Source organism: Aristolochia californica, unplaced genomic scaffold (genome assembly GCF_029961685.1).
Source record: "Aristolochia californica isolate CCGP_79_NKW_82.1479 unplaced genomic scaffold, dmAriCali1.0.hap1 SCAF_10, whole genome shotgun sequence".
Taxonomy (NCBI): Eukaryota; Viridiplantae; Streptophyta; class Magnoliopsida; order Piperales; family Aristolochiaceae; genus Aristolochia; species Aristolochia californica.
In genome coordinates, this window is record NW_027181771.1 from 22,082,173 (window position 1) to 22,102,862 (window position 20,690).

The following is a 20,690-nucleotide window of genomic DNA, read 5'->3' on the forward strand; positions in this document are numbered from 1 at the left end:
ATGGGCTAGAAAACCATATAGAAAATTTTTGAATAAGTATTTGACAGTTGATGCTATAATACTTTTAGCATGAGGTAATTTTCATAGCAATTTTGTGTTTGACATTTTATTTGATTAAAAATTTATCGATAAGTATAGTAATATATTAGATTGATTATTAATTTTTATTTATTTCCCTAGAAGTGGCAATAAGAGGTCCATTTAACTTTCCTAAGAAAATTTTAAAATATTTCTTGTAATTTTCTAGTAAGTCTCTAATAGTAATAGGATTTTATTTAAAGGTTTTTTTTTGGAAATGTGTATCCTAGGAAAAACATTTCTAGTTTTTCCTATAATATAAATTTTCAATCAGGGCACTAAGGAGGCCATAGTAAATTTATGGCCAGATTAAAAAATTACAAAATAAGTTAGATAACATTCGGGGTAAAAAATATTAGTATTGGTGGGTTCTAATCTATTATCGAAATTCAATCCCGAACCTCCCCTATCATTTTTTTTTAAATGTATGCATAATTTTATAGATAATTTATTTGACATATATTTTATGTAGAGTATTAAATGTAGGTTAACATCGAGCTCGGCTAGAGCTCGAGCTCGAGTTCGAAATCTTTAAACCAAGCTCAGCTCGAACATAGGAAAGTTCAGACTCAGCTAGATTCTATGCTACCCTTATGTTCAATTTTAAGTAGAGGTCATGCTCAATTTTATGTAGAGGTCGTACTCAATTTTATGTAAAATGTATGCCCAATTTTATGTAAAATATATGTATAATTTTATATACAATTTATTTGGCATGTATTTTTTGAAAAGTTTTAATTGTATGTTAGAGCTCGAACTCAAGACATGTAATTTTTAAAAAGTTTTAAATGAAAGTTGAAACTCGAGTTCGGCTCGAACTCGGTTAAAATTATTGGGCTGGAATTTAATAACAATTGTAGGCACGAGACTAAGTTCGGCTCGAACATAGGCAGGTTCGGGCTCAGCTCGGCTCAATGCCACCTTTATTTATAGATAAATATTCAACCCTCTCCTTTAACCTTTATTTATAGATGAAAAAGATACAAAAATTATAAGTATGCCCTTCATCCTAGAGAGAGTGAAGGAGAGACAAAAAATTAAGATTATTATAATAATGTCACTCACACTTGTTTATATCTTTCAACAAATATAATGTTGGAAGTGAGAGACAACCTACTTGGATATGGGGCTATAAATTCACCTTTTGCTTTTGGGATGTTATTAGGTTGCCAAAAAATCAAGGAATGAAAGTGGAGTTCATTGATTTGTGTTGGACAATAAGAAGAACATTCTCCCAAAGAGTTTCATATCAAGGCATTGTAGGACCCGACACAAGAAAAGCCCATTGCCATCCCGGTACCCGCACAGTTAGGGGGAGACCGCCGTCAAGGTCATGGTCGATATTTCTGAAAAGGGCGAATTGAGAGAGCTGGTATGGTGGAGTGATGGTGTTTAGGGTTGCTTGTTAGGTAAAGTGAGAATCGAAAGGACAAGAACGAAATGGGGTTAGGGCTGGGACTGAGAGGAAAAAATCGGGGAAATTTTAAGGAGATTGTTGAATTTCAGATCCGAATATATACCAAAACCTTTTATTTGGATCCAAATATCCGAATAAGATTCAAAAGAAGATTTTTTTGGATATTATCTTACATTTTAGATCCAGATTTGAATCGGATCCGAATAAAATCCGGATGCGTTTACAACCCTTCCTAGGAGTGGGAAAAGGCCCTCCCTGTCATGTTTGCGGCCTAACAGAAAAAATAAAAAAGCGAGCTCTTAATAAGCTCAGTTTCTGTTACTTCAGAAGAGCACTGTGTGCTCTGAGTCTCCTTTCTTTGGGAGGCGTTCGAGTAATTTTTTTCCGCGGAGTAGTAAATCAGCTGCTCTAGGCGTATTGACAACCGAGATGTCAGATTTGGACAGGCAGATAGAGCAGCTGAAGAAATGCGAAGCCCTCAAAGAATCCGAGGTGAAAGCTCTGTGTCTCAAGGCGATGGAGATCCTAGTGGAAGAGAGCAATGTCCAAAGGGTGGATGCTCCGGTCACGGTAATACATCGGTCTTCCTTTAAAATTTCTCTTTCTGTAAAGCTCAATGATACGGCATAAGGCCCTAAGTTCATGCGAATCATGCGTCTCCTTTTCTGTCTTGAATTCGAGGTTTTTTTTGGCTTTTCTGGCACTTGACAGCAATTGGTTCCTGCGTTTCCCTACTTTTACGTTTTACATGTGGTTAGGAGAATATCTTTTGTTTGGTGCGTAATTTTGGTTTTTTATATTGAATAAATTTTGTTTTTTTTCTGTTTTTGCTTTAGAGCATCTGGATTTTTTATTGTGATAGTTCAAGATGCTAATGTAGTTCATTCACATTGAAGAAAGCGTTTTGTTCGTTAAGTTTTGTCCTTGTTAAACGCGTGGTTGTGTCCGATGAGCCGGAGCAGATAGTATCTGCTGAGGAGTCGTTTGTGAAGAACAAACCACTTCAAACTTTGGTTGCTAGTATCGGTTACAGTTTCCCGTTGGTTCTGATATATTGAATAAAGCGCTGTTGTTTCCAATGGATAAGTAGAGAAGAGCAGAATAACATGAACCAAGTATGAGTTACCTTTAGTCTAATGAAGAGTACTATCAACGAGAGTTCTATGAACTGGATATAAAAAATAACTTTAATTTACATTTATATAATTTCTGTTAAAAATGTGCAATTGAAGTTCAATAAAAAATTCAGAGACTAATTGAAATATATTCATATGCCAGTCTTAGCTAATTTCATCATACCTAAAACTCTCAACCTTCCTACACTACACCACACAAGCCTATGCTGGGAAGTTTACGGTTATTACTAGATTCCTATGTTCATTCTCTATTGGATATGACACCTGTTTAATAGATCATGCGTTTTTCTGGCATTCAGTGCCATCATGGCATGGTATTGCAAATTGATTGATTCTAGATGAATTTAGTCTCTCATCTGCACAGAATAGTTTAAATGTCACTTAGCAGTAGATATTGCCTTTCTCTAAGTAAACATATTATGTTGTGGTAAAAATTTACACTGTGAGCTTTAAAATAGAGAAAAGACTAGTAGTGATGCATAAAATTGTTACAGTGTAAGTCAGAGGTTTTTCCTTTGATAGATGAAACTTGTAGTGCATGAGAGAAAGGCCAAAATGGCATTTTACTGAATCTTTGGCAGCAAACGGCTGCCTTACGAAACATGGGATACACTTTAAGCTTTATAAGGAAACCATTGCGAATTATTTCTTTGGCAATCAATGATTTGAGATGAGTTTTTTACATTATGCTGTTGTGTCCATCAAACTGATCTGGCTATGCCGTTATTCAATGGTGTCTTGGTCTTAATCTCCTGATTGAATTTAGAAGTTGCATGTACCTCTTCAAAGCTTGTCTCTGAATACATTGAGTTTCTTTTGGGGAAAGTTGGGAAAAGTGAGGCATTCCTGATCCATATTGAGGAAAAATTAATGTCTAAGGAGGATCCTTTGGCATTCTTTAAGACTCTTTACTACATACGACAATGTAACCTGGGTGAAGCCCTTAATCTGCTGTGGGTGAGAATTGAGGAAACTTGAAGGAGAAGACAAATCATCATTTATCTGATGTCCTACTCTGCCCTGTGAGTGGCACTCCAGTGGAATTTTCTGAGCAAGAAAATGGCTTCGTTGGCATCACATATGATAGCATAATGGGAGATGTTTTTCAAGCATCTTAGAAAAATTTGAAGATTTTGTCTATCTTGGTGACAGTTTTGTTTGTTGACATTTTTTTATGTGTACAATATTGAAAATATTATTTTTTAAGTGAGCATGTCTTTTTGAAGGTGATGAACTGATTATGTTTCTAGAGAATCTTAAAATGGATAGTCTAATTGATGAAGGTTGGATCTGGTTCTGTAGATATGCGGGGACATTCATGGTCAATTTTATGACATGAAAGAGCTATTCAAAGTTGGAGGAGATTGTCCAAAGACAAACTACTTGTTCCTTGGTGATTTTGTTGACCGAGGATTTTATTCAGTTGAAACATTTTTGCTTCTTCTTGCCCTTAAGGTACTCTTCCTTGTTTTTTTTTCTTCTAAATAGGAGTCTACTTTCTCTCTTTCTCTAGAGATAACCAAATAAATTTTGACCTAGTTGAAAAAATAAAGAAAATGAAAATAAAACTGATAGCTTCTTTGGAAATGTGAGCCTTTTAATGCTAGTCATGTATTTGCTTCTTGTACTTCATGCAATTTTATTCATTCTGGTCCGGATGTTGTATTTTTTTTATAATGGAGAGAGGTTGTGTTACCATATGCATGTCTGTTATTGCTTAAATGTTGTTACAAATGTCCTGGCTATTTATTATCGTTTTCCTTGTGAACTACAAAACATTTTTTCCTGAAGACTTGCAATGAGACTGTTGATTATGTGCAATAATTCATGAATTTTTGGGGAGTTCACCTCTATTTAAAGTTATGATAAAGCCATATGCTCAGTATCAGCTGTTAGGGACACTAGAACTCCTGTTTTGGGTCAATCGGTTGGGTTTCTTGCCAAATATGTGATCAGAGTCAATGGATGTCTCATGTTGTCTTGAAAACCATGCACTTTCAGCCATTGCACAACTTTCTGTTGTCTATTACAAAGAGTTCAAATATAAAAGAAAGAGTGACGAGAAAGAGAGAGAGAGAAAAGTTCTGTTTGACTGGTATGATCAACAGACCTCCTTAACTAGATTATTCACTTGTAGCAGTTTTAGTATGATAAGGAGTGCTAAAACATTTGAAAATGGAAAATAGATTGGATCCCTAAAGGTTATATACTTTGACTTTCTACATATAAGACTTGGAAACATCGGTTAGACAAACATTTTAAGTTCTATCAACTAATCAACTCAATAGAAGTTGAGCTTGCTCCCAAACCGACAAATATTTTAGAGGCAAGCAATGTGTGTGTGTGTGTGTGAGAGAGAGAGAGAGAGAGAGAGAGAGAGAGAGAGAGAGAGAGGTAAATTCCGATAGGGCAAGGCGCAACATGAGACTTTGGTGACTAAGAACCAAAGCAAGGAGGAAGAAGGGTGGCAAAGAGTTCAGGAAAGAAAAGACCAAAAAGCAAAGAAGATAGGCGAGGGCTCAAACACTTCTCGCACTCATACGAGGCAACTGTTATCACCATACAAGAATGGAGCTCAAGACTATATTCCACAATCTGAGTCGTGATAAGGAATGAAGATAAAAAATCTTTCATCAGCATCTCGGTGGAGGCTTCTACAAACTTCATCAAGCAGTTATGCAACACTTGTAAGGATCGTTATAGTGGAGCCAAGACCAGGGAGATTTGGACAGGTCAATTTGCCTCCAGTTTCTCCATCTTCCAACACTGAGATTTTGGGAAGCCAAGATTGCAAGGACATGATAATGGCCAAAATCTACATCCCAGAGACCATTGTGGATGGTTTTGGATGGCATACATTTACTGATAATCTCAGACTCCTCTGTCCTGACCTTATTCTGTAGGATAACCCACCCGAAATAGAGCACCTAGACTACCCCTCTCAAAGTCATCCTCCCCCTCATAATTCACAACAGCCAAAGCGCTTTCATTAAAGGGAGGAACATATTGGATTCGGTTGTGAGAGGGCATGAACTTGCTGATCAATTCAAGAAAGATAGGAAGCTTGGGGTCATAATTAAGTTGGATCTCAAAAAAGCTTTCGATCACGAAAATTGGAATCTATTGGATGATATAATGAGTCTATGGGATTTGGTGAAAGATGGAGCTCCCGGATTAGAAGCTGCATTTCATCAACCACTTATCTTTTCCCCAATGGGACAACATGCAGCCACTTTAAAGGATCAAGAGGAATATAACAAGGGGACCCCCTTTCTCGTCTCCTTTTTAACCTGGTTGGTGAATACCTATCGTTAGTGTATTATGTTGCAAAAATGAGGGTATAGACTTGACCAATTGTAGAGGAGGAACATGTTAATATTTCCCTTCTCCAATTTGCAGATGACACCATCTGCATTTGTGAAGGAACCATGGAAAAAATGGTAGAATAAGGGCCCTTCTCCACCTGTTTGAGATCGTCACTGGGAGAAAACAACACTGATTGCATTTAATCGAGCAGATGGGTTGCTTCATTCCTTTGCTAGTTATCTGGGGTGCTCAAATTCCTACCTCCCTTCCACCTATCTTGGCCTACCCTTATTTGATAGACGACCAAATAAAAACCTCTGGACCTCGGACCTTGAGAGGATGGAAGCTTGGCCCTCTACTTGGAAATGACGTCTGCTATTTAAAGTTGGGAGGCTCACTCTCCTAAATTTCTGGCCGAATTGCTGAATTAGTACATGTCCTTCCTCCTCTGCTCCAGCCATGCCTTCAACAGAATAAAAAGATGAAGAGGACCTTCTTGTGGAGAGGGACAAAAAAGCAGATTTAAGAACCATCTAGTTAGCTGGGCCAATGTCTGCAAGCCCAAGTGTCTTGGAGATTTGGGAGTTTGGAGCATTAAGTAGATGAACCTAGCACTCCTTCTCAGGTGGTTTTGGAGATTCAAAAATTTATCATCAACCATGTGGATGAAAAATGTCAAAAAGAATATTGTCTGGAACTCTAGATGGTGGACTTTTGGAGGAAGCAAACATTGCCCATCCCCTCTATGGTGAGTTCTTTATCGCCTTCAAAGCTAATTCCATGTAGCAACTTGATTTTACATTGGCAATGATCAACTAGTGAGGTTCTGGGAGGATTCATGGGTTGGAGAGTAATCCTTGAAAGACATATGGCTGTGGTTATTCTCCCTAGCTTCTAACTCATCAACTCTTGTTTTGGAAAATTGGCTACTTCAAGGGGATTGGGACCTAAGTGTTCAAAGAGGATTGTTTGATGCGGAGGTCTTGACATCAGTAATCTTCTAACCTTTCCGAGAGGAATAAGAATTGGGCTCAACTTGGAAGATAGGATGGTTTGGTCTTGGAATGACAAGGGTAAGTTTGAAGTTTCTGTGCCCTTTAGACACCTAAAGAATTGTGGCAATTCTCATTCCTATAGGGCCGCCATTACTTTGAAAGTATTGGACCCCCTAAAGTTCTCTTCTTTCTTTGGAGTGTTGTTCCTATTTGTGCTCTCATGGTTGACAATTTGTGAAGACGTAGAAACCTGGCTCCGTAATCACTTCTACAACCTCTGTGGGGAGATTGAGGAATCAATTCTCACCTTTTGCCTTTGTCCCTATGTTGGCAAATTTGGAGTTGCTTCTTCCATTAGATAGGGTTCAACTACTGCATTTTAGACAACATGCACATGATTAGCCAAATAAGCCACGACTGTTGCCTGCTAGGCCTGGGAAAGGTCTTTTCTCAGCTTGTATTGCTCATTTTCCGTGGGGTCTATTAATAGAGAGAAACAATAGGAGATTCAATGACAAATTCTCCAAATTGAGGAAGTCAAGATTCAAATAATTGGGATGATAACTGCATTGATTCACATGAGGCCAGATTTGGAAACCCTTAGAGGTGTCTTTGGTCGAGAGAATTGGTGCCTTATTGCCCATATGTTTGGTCCATCTTAGCCTTTGGTCATGGAAGAATGACCCCTTTGTGCTTCTGGATTCCTTAAACTAAACTTTGATGGATTCACTGTCAACAATTCAGGTATCGCGGGCTTTAAGTGGGTAATTAGAAATTGGGATGGCTGTATGCTGCTCTCCTTCGTGGTTCCCCTTGGAATTTCCGATTTGGACTTAGTTAAGCTTCAAGGCCTCCTCTTCCTCAACCAGTTTAGTGACAAGCTCCATATTGAAGGTGAGTCCAAAGTCGTAATTGGATGGTGCTCCTTAGCTTCCAACTTCCCATGGCATCATTGGACAACTTTTCATGAAGTTATGGATGTTGTAAATTCCTCTGATTGTATTTGATCTTATTTTCCTAGGTTAGCTAATTCTATAGCTGACTCACTGGCCAAGCAAGGAGTCTCCCTCCAATCTTTCATTGTAACAGTAGTTCTCTTTGCCTAAGTCACCCTTTTTATTTTGTTCTGGCTTTGTTCTTGAGCAATTTTTTAAGCCAAAAGAATGTTTGATCCTGCGATAAGCTCTTATCATGTGAGAAACAATTATAGACTCACTTCTTAAGCAATTTTTGCTGTCCATTCTATGTGGGACTAGAGTTAGGCTTCTCCTATTGGGACTTGTACTCTTTAGATATGTTGAACCAAGACTACTTCTTTGTTCTTCAGTCTTCTTGTTAGTGTAACTCGTGTGTGGCTTTCTTTGAGGAATGAACTCCTTGTGCCAGTTTGATTAGTCTCTTGCTTTGAAATGGATTGTCCTACTTAGCCTACATATAATCCTAATAGGACTCTACTTTGAGACTTTATCCTATTGGGCCCATGCAAAGCTATTATAGTTCTTCTAACCATCCTCCACAACCCACATGGACCTTTTGGGCCTGTGAATAGGGGATTGTAACAATTCTCCCCTCTTGACATGGACATTGTCGTGAAGGTTCGACTTGATGGTAATTTTCTTATGACGGTAAGCTTAAACCTTTCAAATCTTCCAACTAGTGGGTCTTGATGTTATGAACCCAGTTTCCTAGCCCTTGACTCTACCCCCATTTCATCCCTAGACAGCCTCAGAAGGCTTCACCATGTTGTGGAGGTTGCCTAGAAGAGGGAAGGATGAATTCAGCCTTGTGCGGGATTTAGATTAATCCAATAGATTCAATTAGTAGTATTTTTATTTCAGCATGTCTCTTTGCTTAAGTAGTGTTTCAGTTATAGTAGAACTGTCCACATCTAAGGCTTGAGGAAGAGGATTCAACTCCAAAGCTAGTACCCCAGATAACACGGCTTCTCATGCCGTCTGCCTCATCTCGAGCTGGCTTCATACAAAGAAGGATTTTGCCACTCTTTCAGGGGTTTCCCTTCGGGAAAATTGGAATTTGATCGCTCATATGTCTGGCCCTAGCAGAGCTCCTAGAATGGTTATCTGGGACCCTCCCCCACAGTGACTGCATAAAGCTAAATTTTGATGGTAGTGCTATTGGATGTCTTGGTCCAGCAGGAGCAGGTGGTATATTTAGAGGTCACAATGGAGACCCCATTCTTTCTTATGCGGGTCTGGTGGGCATTGCTAATTCTAATACTGCTGAAGTTAGTGCTCTGCTGTTCGGCCTCCAAATCTTCAGAGATCGTCTCCATGGCAAGTTAATCATTGAAGGTGACTCGAAGACCGTTATTAGTTGGTATTCCAAAGACAGCCTCCCCCCTTGGTGCCACTGACCCATCACTGATAGTATTGCCGACATTGTATCTTCTTTGCATTGGTAATTGGAATCTCATTCCTAGATCAGCCAACTCTTTGGCTGATAAATTGGCTAAATTCGGAACTTCCCAACAATCTCTCATTGTACGGGAAGGATTCCCTCCTTTGTAATATGCTCTTTTGAGCTTTTGTCTTGATAAAAATCAGCATCATTTCAAAAAAAAAAAAAAGGAAGAGGAAACTCTCCAATAAAGCCACATAAGGTAGGCATAGAGCAGAAGCATCTAGAAGATAGTTTGCTTGGTGTTTAAGTTAGATATAAACTCTTTAGTCCCACATAGATAGAAGAGAAGTAGTGCTAGCTACTCGAGCACTATAAATATGTAAGCTCTCAGCAATCAAATCATCCAATTGAATACAACTTTCTCTTTATCTAGCTATGACTAATCCAAGGCGTTTGACCAAAGGTCTAAAGGTCACTCAGGTGGCTAGCCCCCGATTCAATAGTGTCTATCTATGTAAGGGACTCACCGACTCCATGTGTCCCCGAAGTGGTTCTATCCTTGGCAAAGATAAGCGCCTTCAGTTGACTATCCTATTGTCCTAGTCCAGTCTTTGGTTAGTGCCTAGAGTAATTTACTTGTGCATAGTTTATTTTATTGATTACTTAGTGGCAAAGTATTATCATTAAGATTACTTTATCTCGTGAGATTATTCCTGTCTTAATCTCTGGTCCCAGTAAAGAGTCATTGTTTCAGTGTTCAGCTAGAGTCAGTTGTCTTTGTGTTAGTCTTCATGAGTGTGGTTGTCTCTTTGTGAGTTACATATTAAAGGAGTGTCTCTCTAGACTAACTTTCTCTCACACGAGCTATCACTAGTTCCTCTCGGTTCTAAGAGTCTAACTATCCATTCAGTCACCTATGAGTCCCTAGCAAAATGTTCTGGTTCTAGTCAAAGTATATCCCACCATTTGTGTCCAAATTAGGAAAGTCTACTTTAGTGAGGAGGTTGGCAACCTTCTTATCAGTACGTACCTATTTACATCTGACTCTGAGTTTTCCATTCTTCTCAAGAATCCCTATGTCATCATTTGTGTCTAAATTTGGAAAGTCTACTTTAGTGAGGAGATTGGCAACCTTCTTATCAGTACTTACCTATTTACATCTGACTCTGAGTTTCCCATTCTTGTCAAGAATCCCTACGTCCTAAACAAGAGTCCACTTTCCCCCCAAAGAGTCTGAGACTTGCTCCTCAAGTCTCTCCTTTCCATGCCAACAAGAAACTTTCTATTCTTGGTTCCCAACTTGGCGCCTACTTTAGAATGGTTTTGTTTCTTATTCATATCACATCCTTTTTTCTCCAATGCTTCTCTAATCCATTTAGAAGTCTTTGTCCATGTCCTAGAGTTCTCCCAAGTCTATATAAACCCCCATAACCTGTCTACATAACCCAAAAAACCCTAAAAACTTCTCTTATTGCTGTCCTTGACCAATAATCCCAAAATGCTTCTTTTCCTATCTTACACCCATCAGATCGCCATAAAGCCTACAGTGTTGTCACTCTCCCATCTATGTAACCATAATCTTTGTTTCTTGTTTTGAGTCCACAATCCAATTCTATAAGTGTGAGAACAAATAAACCCAAATTTTACCTTCTGCCCAGTTTATCGTTCTCTGTGGAAGTTTCACGTAAAAACTGTTCCAAATCTTTCATGCAAAGATTCTACTTGGTATCTAAGGTCATTCTCTATCCTCGTAGGCATTGCATGCAAGTGGAATTGTAACACTTGATCTCTTCACCCTACATCATACTCATCATGGCCTTCTTCAAACTCCTTATGGTCTTCATCATCCGAAATCTTGTTCACTTCTTGCTGCTCACAGATTTCTTCTGAACTGGGTCTTCTTCAATCTATTTTCTTTTGATGCAGACACACTTACCATCATTGATCACTCTGCAAAATTCCAAATGGTGTCATCAAACCTTTCTAGCCATTTGAATGCCGAGCACTAGCTCATGGTCTAGCTGGGTCATTTGGTTGAAGGTGTCTTCAAAAGTGTGGCATGGTTGGACAAGGGTGAACCTTGTCTGTGTTGTGTGCTTAGAAGCCATGCGACTCTCGTTTGTTTTCATACTGCCAAAAGGGTTGCTGGCTTGATTGGCAGCTTGAAGTTGAGGGCAAGGTTGATACTCAAGAAGTTCCAATTGGTCTTCGTGTTGATGAGGAAGGTGATGTGCTGGTAGTGGATGAGCTTGTTGAGCCAAAAAGGCTTGGGTTTGTGTTGTAACAGTTGTTGCAAAATCTTCATCTGGAAGAGGTGAGGTGGTGGTTGCTCTTCGTCATTTTTGGCTTCATGGATTTCTTCCTTTGTTATCTCTTCTTCTCTGAGATCGAGCATGAAGAGTTGTTGCTGTTTGCACTTGTGTCCTAAGTGAACTTTTCGTCACAATTATAGCACATGCCTTTTTCTCATCGTGCTTGCATCTTTGGCCATGTTCGCTTCTTGATAGGGACCCTTGGGGTTGTGCTGGTGCTGAGCTTGACTATGGTGCGGGTGGTAGGGGCGGGTCCAATAGTGCCAGGGGCTCATGTCGGAAATGCCCTTCCACTTTGCTTGCCCTTCTTGAACTCCACGTCCTGCATTGGGGCTAGTCCAATAGCTTGGAGAAGATCTTGAGGTGCAAACTTTTTTATCTTTAATTTCCTCTTGTAGACCACTCATGAGCCGTCCTACTAGGGCATTCTCTGGCCACTTGTTCACTAAAGTGGCTAGCCTTTCAAAATGCAACCAAATTTGTGTTCTTGAAATTGCTGAAGCTACATATATTTAATCGGACTGAACTGAACATGTAGAGCTTTCTTCAATTCTAGCCAAGAGAGACTGTTGTTAGATCCCTCTCAATACTTGAACTAGTGAGCAACATCTCCTTCAAAGTGAGAAGTTGTCAATGTCATCTTATGCTCCTTCATGTTCTAGTAGTGGAACAATTTCTCTACCTTGTAAATCTAGCTATTTGGATCTTCTCTTATTGCACAGCTAAACGTTGGAAACTCTACCCAAGCGGTCCTAGTTGGGACTCCAGGTAGGAGTACAAACGGTATACGAATGAAACAGAATAAGGTTATTCTATATACCATTCCGATTATAATTCCACAATTCCATGTCCGTTTCCGCTGATTAATTTTGAAGTCCGTTTATTTACTCTGTTATTGGCATTAAACAAAACATAGTAAATAATAATAATAATAAAATAGAGATTTTAAAAAAAAAAAACATTTCAATGTGTTTTTAATGTCGAAAGATTGTAAAAAGTAATATAATATTATGCATAATAAGGTCCTCCCCGCACAGGTATGTAAAAATTACAATAATACCCTTATTTAATCGGTAATCTGGTAAATGGGTATGGAATAAGGTATTACTAGATTCTGTTCTGTTTAATAAATGGGTAAAATTTCTGGATTACACATATGGGTAAATTTTTTCTTTCATACCAGTTCTGTTTTATAAATGGCAGAAGGGAAATTGGATAATTGGATAAAATTGACAGCCTTAACTCCTGGTATGATGCTTTGATTGGTCAGGGAGATGGGCTGCCACACTTTTGATGGCCATTGGGCTTCTTTTGTCAACTGTGGAACCTCTTGTGAAGCTGGTTGGGAAACTTCTGACCTAAGAGGATTCCCTTCAGGTTTTGTGGGGCCCTTACCTTTGCCAAAAGGGCTGGAACCACTTTTGCATCATCTTTGCAATCTAGCTGTTGTTTTCTTGGCTGTCCTCATGTATCTTTTTTCACAACCTCAAGCTGGTCTTTGAATTCATGGTTGAGCTGATCCATGCATCGGTTGAGTTGGTCCATGTCTTCCTTGAAGCTGGCCTTAGCTCTTGGAGGGCATTTTCCTCGGTCATCTTGATAGAAAGGAAGATAACCAAGGAATTGAGCACTTGCTGGGTTGATGGTTTCCTACTCGACAAGTGTGTGTCTTGGAAGTTGCTTGGTTGGGTGTAGGGTAGTGGGGAAGTTGGATGCGGAGATAGAGAAAAGAAAGAAACGCTTTGGTAGGAAGTACCTAGTCTTTGGTTGGATCAGAGTTTTGGTGGCCTACTCCACATGTCCACCAATTCCTACAATCTTGGGTTTCATGCAAAGGCATGGGGGTTTAGTTCAGAGGCTTATAGTGTTTTTGGAAATGCCCGTATAAGAGAGCAATGAGTTTTTACATGGAACTTTGAATGATAAAGTTTTGACTGCGGTGAGAAGCGAACAGGATTTTGGGTTCGTGTGGCCTAAGGGATGAGTGAAGAGACTTAGGTTAAGGTTTAGTTGCTGGGTTGTGTCCTAATGTGTGTATAGGGTAGGCGAGAGTGGAGGTGTATAGGTTAAAGGGTCGAATGGGGCTAGTTTGGGAAGAGAAAGATCAGTTAGAGAGAGAAAGAGATCCAGAGTGAGGAGAGGCTAGAGGAGAGGATGTGAGAGTGTGATGGCCAAGGAAGCTATTTAGGAGGTTAGGATGTGGATTAGGGTGGGTAAGAAGAGTTAGAGAGGGTATAGGTTGCTTAGGAGACCACTTAGGGAGTTAAGGTGGAAATAGAAAGTGATAGAGGAAGTGGCATGGGATAAGGGGTATTTTAGGAAAGTGAGGGAGGAGAGGGTTTCTAATTTAATCAATTGGCGGTTAAGAGCTCCTCAATAGGCATGGGGTTTAGAAAAAGAAGTGTTTAAGTGGAAGGAGTTAAGTCTCCTAACTAGATTAGGTTATCTAGAGGGGAGAGTGATCGAGCGCTGGTTCCCAATGAGCTAGGTCTCAACTAGGAAGGGTGAAGTGGAGCTCGTGGGTGAAGTATGGTGAGGTGAAAATCTGGTAAGGAAGTGGGTGACTAAAGTGGATGGTAGTGGCAAGGACAAGTACCTTTGCCGGAGGTCTTCCTTTTTGGAATAATGATTGAGCTGGTGAGATTCAATACACTTGATTGTAACCCTTGAATCGATGGTTAACCGCTTAGTGACCTGTCATCGTTTATCGGATGCCTTGGGGTGGCATAAACCAAACAAATAGATTTGTATTGATTTAATTTTTCAAATGGCTCACAAAGCTTACAATTTATAGATGGACTTGAGCAATCTCTACTCTCTATTATTAGGACTTGGATTCTTTAGATATATTGAACTAAAGATTGTTCTTTGTTCTTTCTTTTTCTTGTTGCAATAGACCACATGTGGCTTCCCTGGAGGAGTGAAACTCCTTGTGCCAGTCAACTTGGTTTCTTGCTCTGAAGTGGACTCTACTACTTGACCTACACATATCCCTAACTGTACTCTACTTTGAGACTCAATCCTACTGAGTCCACATGGGGGCGTTACTGACTTATTCTTCTATCCTCCACAACCCATGTGGACCTTCTGGGGCTATGAATACCAGCAAGGAGTTTCACTCCTTAAGGGAACCACATGTGGGTTATTCCAATGAGAAGACTGAAGAACAAAGAAGCAGTCTTGGTTCAATATATCTGAAGAGTCCAAGTCCACCTAAGAGAAGTCTCAACTTTAATTCCACAAAGAATAGAGAGCAGAAATGGCTCAAGAAGTCGGTCTTTAAATTGTAGTCATTTGAAAAATCAAATCAATACAAATCTCTTTATTTGGCTCTTGCCACCCACCCAAAGTTCTCTCCAGAATTACTTCCCTCTGCATATGAGATCCTAAGTTGCTGTCTAGGAGGCCTTTTTGCTTGCATATAACGTCCCATAGACTTGATGTCCTGCAGATACGAATGTCATTGGGGATCCATGTGACAAAATTCAGGTTGTGCATCAGCTCTCAAAGAAGAAACAAAATCGCATCTTTTACAGTGGATAGGAATCTAACATCAATGTAAGCGGATATAGCAATTCTTTGAATTTTTGAAAGGGCTGTGTGTGGAAGAAGTACTGCAAAGGCCTATAGCTCAAATTTTGCAGCTTAAGTCACTCCCTCCAGGTGTCAGCAGTTTGAAGCCCTTTTTTTTGTTGGAAGATAAGAAGTAGCTTTGAAAGCCTTATAGTCTAACAAAGCCTCAGGGTCAGATGGATTTTTTTTTTTATTAAAAGAGAAAAAAATTACATTTTTGGTTGCACTTTCTCTGAAAAAGAGCAAGTTTTATTAAAAAGAGAAAAAAGATTACAACAAGCAGGTCGGAGGCCAGCTGACCAAAAATTTAAGAATCAATATAAGAGCAAGCAGAGTTAACCACTAAATCAGGTTGAACATGGCCCAATTTTGATAAATGGTCGGGTAAGGAATTGACCTCATAAGGGACGTGGGAGCAATTGATCATTATATGAGCAACTAGGTCCTCAACTTGAATGGTGAATTAGGTCCTCAACACTCCCTCTCAGACTGGAGTCTATAACTTTGGTTTGCAATGAAAAAGATTTTTGGTCTTCAATCTTCTTTGGCTGAAAAAGTTCTTCATAAATGCAAAATTCTTCAATTTTTTCTCCCCCTTATTTGGATACTCTTAATCATATAAAATTTACCACAACATGTAGAATGGAATAAAATACCTCTTTCTTGTACTTTTTTTTTTGTTACTTTTCCCCTTCAAATTGGGGAATAAAAAGAACATAGAGACCTAACTTGGATAAAACAAATATGGGAGAAGGAAATCACTCCTAGTTGTACAACAAAGCTCCAATAAATACTAGGTATGTGCAAATAAGAGATTGGAAAGTTATCGACCTTGCTCCAAGACATGTAGACTTGCCCCAATTAACCCTTTTGGCCCAAAACGATTCTTAGACAGCAAGGAGAGCCTTCATATTGAAGATTTCATCAACAGTACCATCTCAAAAGCAGATGGAAATATTTGCATACTGAAGGATCGGTGTCTCGAGGGGTAGGTAAGACTTTTATTTGAACTATGGTTCTTGAACACATTTTTTAATATTTCTGGCTTATATGAAGGATTCAAAATTTAAAAGAAAATGAACATCTTGCAACACTCATCTAATGGCTAAGAAAGGGATAATGTATATTATTATGTTATTCTATTTCATTTGGAAAGCAGTTGAATTACTTATATTTTATAGTCTATACACAAAAGGGCTGCAAGGGCTGGAAATGACCCTTTCATTTCCATAAATATATAAAATTAAGGGTTGGTCTTTACAAGTGTCCATGATCTCTTTTGCACCTTGGAAGACTTCTCTATTGCTGATGGCGTCCCCTCACACGTCTTCATCCTTTGTCTATTGGTGCAACCATCTAAATGGTTATCAAAGTGAATTTTAATGTTATTTCTAAGAGGGAATATGTCATCTTGAGACTCATTTTGTAAAATTATGCTCACCCACTCCAGGCCTTTGGCTAATCAACATCTCAATGAATTGATATTGGAGCTCTCCTTCATGGTCTATACTTTTAGAGAATACCCACTTGATACCATTTTTAAGGTGGTGGTTGGTTGGTGAAGGTCAGAAGGTTGATTGTCAGTGGCAGCTTAGTCACTTCTGCAAAGACATGGAAGACCTTGTTTGCCCAGATCCATCTTGTGGCTGCACACCCTTCATTTGCTAATAGTGTTTCAAATGCATGGCTAAAATTGGGGCTTATTACCAACTTGTCGTGTGTGGTCCCAGTTATATAGGAATGTTTCTTAAGTGATGTATTTTATAGCCTCCTAGCCTTTTTTCTGGATTGGTGACTCTTGTATTTTTGTTCTCCTTTGTAATGGGAATATTCATCAGGAAAAAAAAAAGATAAAGTGGTACTACCTCATAAAAAAATCTAAGCCTTATCTGAATTCGAAGGTGCTGTTTAGAAATGGTTGACTGTTTTTTTTTTTTTTTTTTTTGGAAGATTTATCTAAATATCAATTTCTTCCTTCCGAAAAGGAATAGCTTCTGACTTCTTTATACTAAGTGCCAAAATACCTAGATTGCTGTATATCTCATGGATCTGGGCTGATTATTGCTTTATCTTTTTCTTTTTTGGGCATTTTCTGTGGCTGTTTTTAATTTTTGTTGTCTATTTGCTTGCCTTAGTTTTAGGCTTGCTTGTTAATTGTATTTTCCTTTTTTTCCCATTTGAATGAAGTTCTAGCTTTTTTTTTTTTTACTTTCTTTTTGTCAAGATTTGAGTTTTAATAGTTATAAAATCCATTCCTGTCCTGATCGAGGGAGACTCTAAGGTGGTGATAGGTTGGTGCCAGCATGCCTCTACTCCTCCGTGGCGTCACTGGGATGATTTTTTTGAAGTTTTGGATATTGTAAATCTCTTGGAGTGTTTCTGGTCTCTCATTCCGAGATCAGCAAATTCTGTGGCTGATGCTCTAGCCAAGCAAGAAGCCTCCTTGTAATCTCTTGTTGTTAGGAGTTAGTTCCTTTTGTTTCTCTTAATTAAATTCACATTTCATAAAAAAAAAAAAATCCATTTCAGTTGTGAAGTGATATGTGGGCAGGGAGTAAAGAAACTGTAACTGTTCTATTATTCTTTGAGGATGTTTAAAATTGTCTACGAAACCTAGGAAGAGCATTAAAAGTTGTTACAATCTAGTAACTGGAATAAACCTTGAATTGTGTGAAACGTTTTGGGAAGTGGCAGTTTCTTTTTAACTTTTCATGAATGTTTTTCTGCTAAACCTCTAAGTAATACCATCAGCATTATCTCCTTCTCCACAAGCAAAGGAAGATTGTGCATGGAAGAAAAGGGATATTTGACTATGTTTAAGATCATTGTATAGCTCTGCTTGGTTCAGGAATTATGTTTGTATTGTGGAACAATTGTCATTGGTCTATCCATTAACTTGCTTTTTTATTTTTTTTATTTTTTTTTGTTTGTTTTTTTGTGTGTTCTTGATCCTCTTTGCAATGTATGGGCCTTCCAGGTTAGATATCCAGATCGTATAACACTTATACGAGGGAATCATGAGAGTCGGCAGATAACACAGGTCCTTTATTTATTCAATTAAATTTCTGATGTATATTTTGTTCAAGTTTGCTTAAACGAACCAGTGTCTTTCCTTTACCAGGTGTATGGGTTTTATGATGAATGCCTTCGAAAATATGGCTCTGTAAATGTGTGGAGATATTGCACAGATATATTTGATTACTTAAGGTTGTCTCTTTTCTCAACATTTTTCTCTCCAATTAGTCGTCATTCATCTTTTTTATCATGTTGTAGGACTGAAAAAGCAAAAAACTGTAATCTTGAAAACTGCGATCTTTTCTTCTTCTTTTTGTTTTTTGAAAAGCAAAAAACTATAAACTTACTTCTTGTTTTCTGCAGTCTCTCAGCTCTCATTGAAAACCGAGTATTTAGTGTCCATGGTGGCCTCTCTCCTACCATAACCACATTAGACCAGGTCAGATACACCTTTCCTGACTATTGTCTGATTATTCCTTCTGAGGCTTTCTTTGACACAGAAGTGTGTTCTGTGGTAACAGATTAGGACGATTGATCGGAAGCAGGAAGTACCTCATGATGGGGCCATGTGTGACCTTCTGTGGTCAGATCCTGAGGACATTGTTGAAGGTTGGGGTCTAAGCCCACGTGGTGCTGGTTTCCTGTTTGGTGGAAATGTGGTCACATCTTTTAATCATTCAAATAACATTGATTATATTTGTCGTGCCCATCAATTGGTGATGGAAGGTTACAAGTGGATGTTCAATAATCAGATTGTGACAGTCTGGTCAGCCCCGAACTATTGTTATAGGTATCAATCTGTTCTTTCTTTTTCTTGTTTAGATTTTATCTTATGAAGCTTATGAAAAGTTCTTAAAACTCAAAACGTAGAATAGGATGGGGAGATATGCACACCCCTGTTAGGTTACCTTCATCCCATTAGAAACATAACGCATTCATGCACACTCAAGAGTGCTAGGATGAGTACTAGTGTAAAATTGAATTGGAAACACTTTTTTCCATCATTACATATATTATTTCATTTGTTGAAAAGGCAGGATACCCTTTTGAAATAGGTATTGTCTCCTGTACCATGGACTTTTTTGGGATTGAAGGGTACGCTGATCTGATGGGGAACTGCTGCTGTGGTGGCAGCTTATCTTTATCAATGTGGGGCTCATTGGGCAAGTTGTTTTTCATGTTAAAAAAAAAGAGGCTGCTTTAGAATAGTGGGCCTACATGTCAATGCTGCAAAAAATATATTATGGCTTTTCTACAGAAGCACTTTTCGTTTTCTTCACTGTATTGGTTTAGTTTAAAAAAGGAAATAGATGTCGAGGCAGTGTGTAATTTTTTCTTACTTTCAGTGGAATTTTTGTGTAAATATCTATTTCTTGTGTGCTGATTACCTTTTTTTATTGATTGGATGTTGATGAGTGGTTTGAGTTTTTCACTATTTGATGTTTTTTTTTCAGATGTGGCAATGTAGCAGCAATCCTTGAACTGGATGAAAATCTAAACAAACAGTTTCGGGTGTTTGAAGCAGCCCCACATGTTTGTACACAACCTATTGCTATTTCAATTTATTTTGTTTTGGAAGTAATAGGTGGTAAGATGTCCTAAGATTAGGAACACTTGAGCTGCCTATCTGACCTTGTGGTACTTGACCGCAATGTAGTGCATCTATGCTCTATTGTTCCTAGACTTGAAGCAGTAGCTAAGGAAATTTAATGCTTTCTTGAATGGGTTTTGGGTTGTTTGTATGATGCAGGAGTCAAGAGGGATTCCTTCGAAAAAGCCTGCACCAGATTACTTTCTCTAGGACCAGTTTGTGAGGTTCATCATCCCTCAGCCAAACCGAATCACAGAAATGGAAAAGGAATTGTGTAAATTATGAGGGCTTGATGGTTCGGCTGCTCAGGTGGTGCAGGCAGTTGCTTGATTACCTTAGGGTGTGAATCAGTTTGGACTGGCGGGCTTGTGAATATCTTTATGTAAGAACTTTAAGATGTATCTTATCCTCTTGATTCGTTCCCAATTGCCAAATGATCATATAACCCACAAAGTGATTGGGTTATGATGTTCAAGAAATGGGGGATTTATGTCGATTTAAGGCATTAAAAGGTATAAGTTTGTCATGAAGGACTGGGATTTTTTACATCCCATAAGAGTGGAAAAAATGTAGCCAGGAGGATACGACAACGGGCCATTTGTAAGTGTACCTACTTTCCAATTCAAGTTTTATCTATGGACGGTAAAGACTTGTGCTTTTTTTCTTTACAGCGATTTTTCAAACTGTTGTTTGGTACAAGTGTTTGGTTCTGGAAAGCACCAACAACTTTTAGACATGAGTTAGCATCTTTTGCTTTTTTACTTTGTTTACCTCATTATCTATTCTCTCTAACAAGTGCTTTCTCGCTCACATCTGATTATTCCTTTCTCTAATCTTAATCAATTTTCCTTTCTTTTTGCTGGTTAAATACAATATAACAGAGTGTATGTAGAACAAATTTCTTGC

At 38.6% G+C, this 20,690-nt stretch overlaps 1 protein-coding gene across 1 annotated transcript; it reads left to right on the plus strand.

Moving 5' to 3' along the window:
- Positions 1–1,763: 1,763 nt before the first annotated feature.
- On the plus strand, positions 1,764–20,431 carry LOC137941517 (serine/threonine-protein phosphatase PP-X isozyme 2). Its single transcript, XM_068786970.1, has 8 exons — positions 1,764–2,065; positions 3,934–4,086; positions 18,156–18,218; positions 18,300–18,385; positions 18,557–18,632; positions 18,715–18,983; positions 19,648–19,726; positions 19,944–20,431. Exons 1-8 carry the CDS (start codon positions 1,925–1,927, stop codon positions 19,992–19,994), a joined length of 918 nt encoding a protein of 305 aa, XP_068643071.1. The 5' UTR covers positions 1,764–1,924; the 3' UTR covers positions 19,995–20,431.
- Positions 20,432–20,690: the final 259 nt, after the last annotated feature.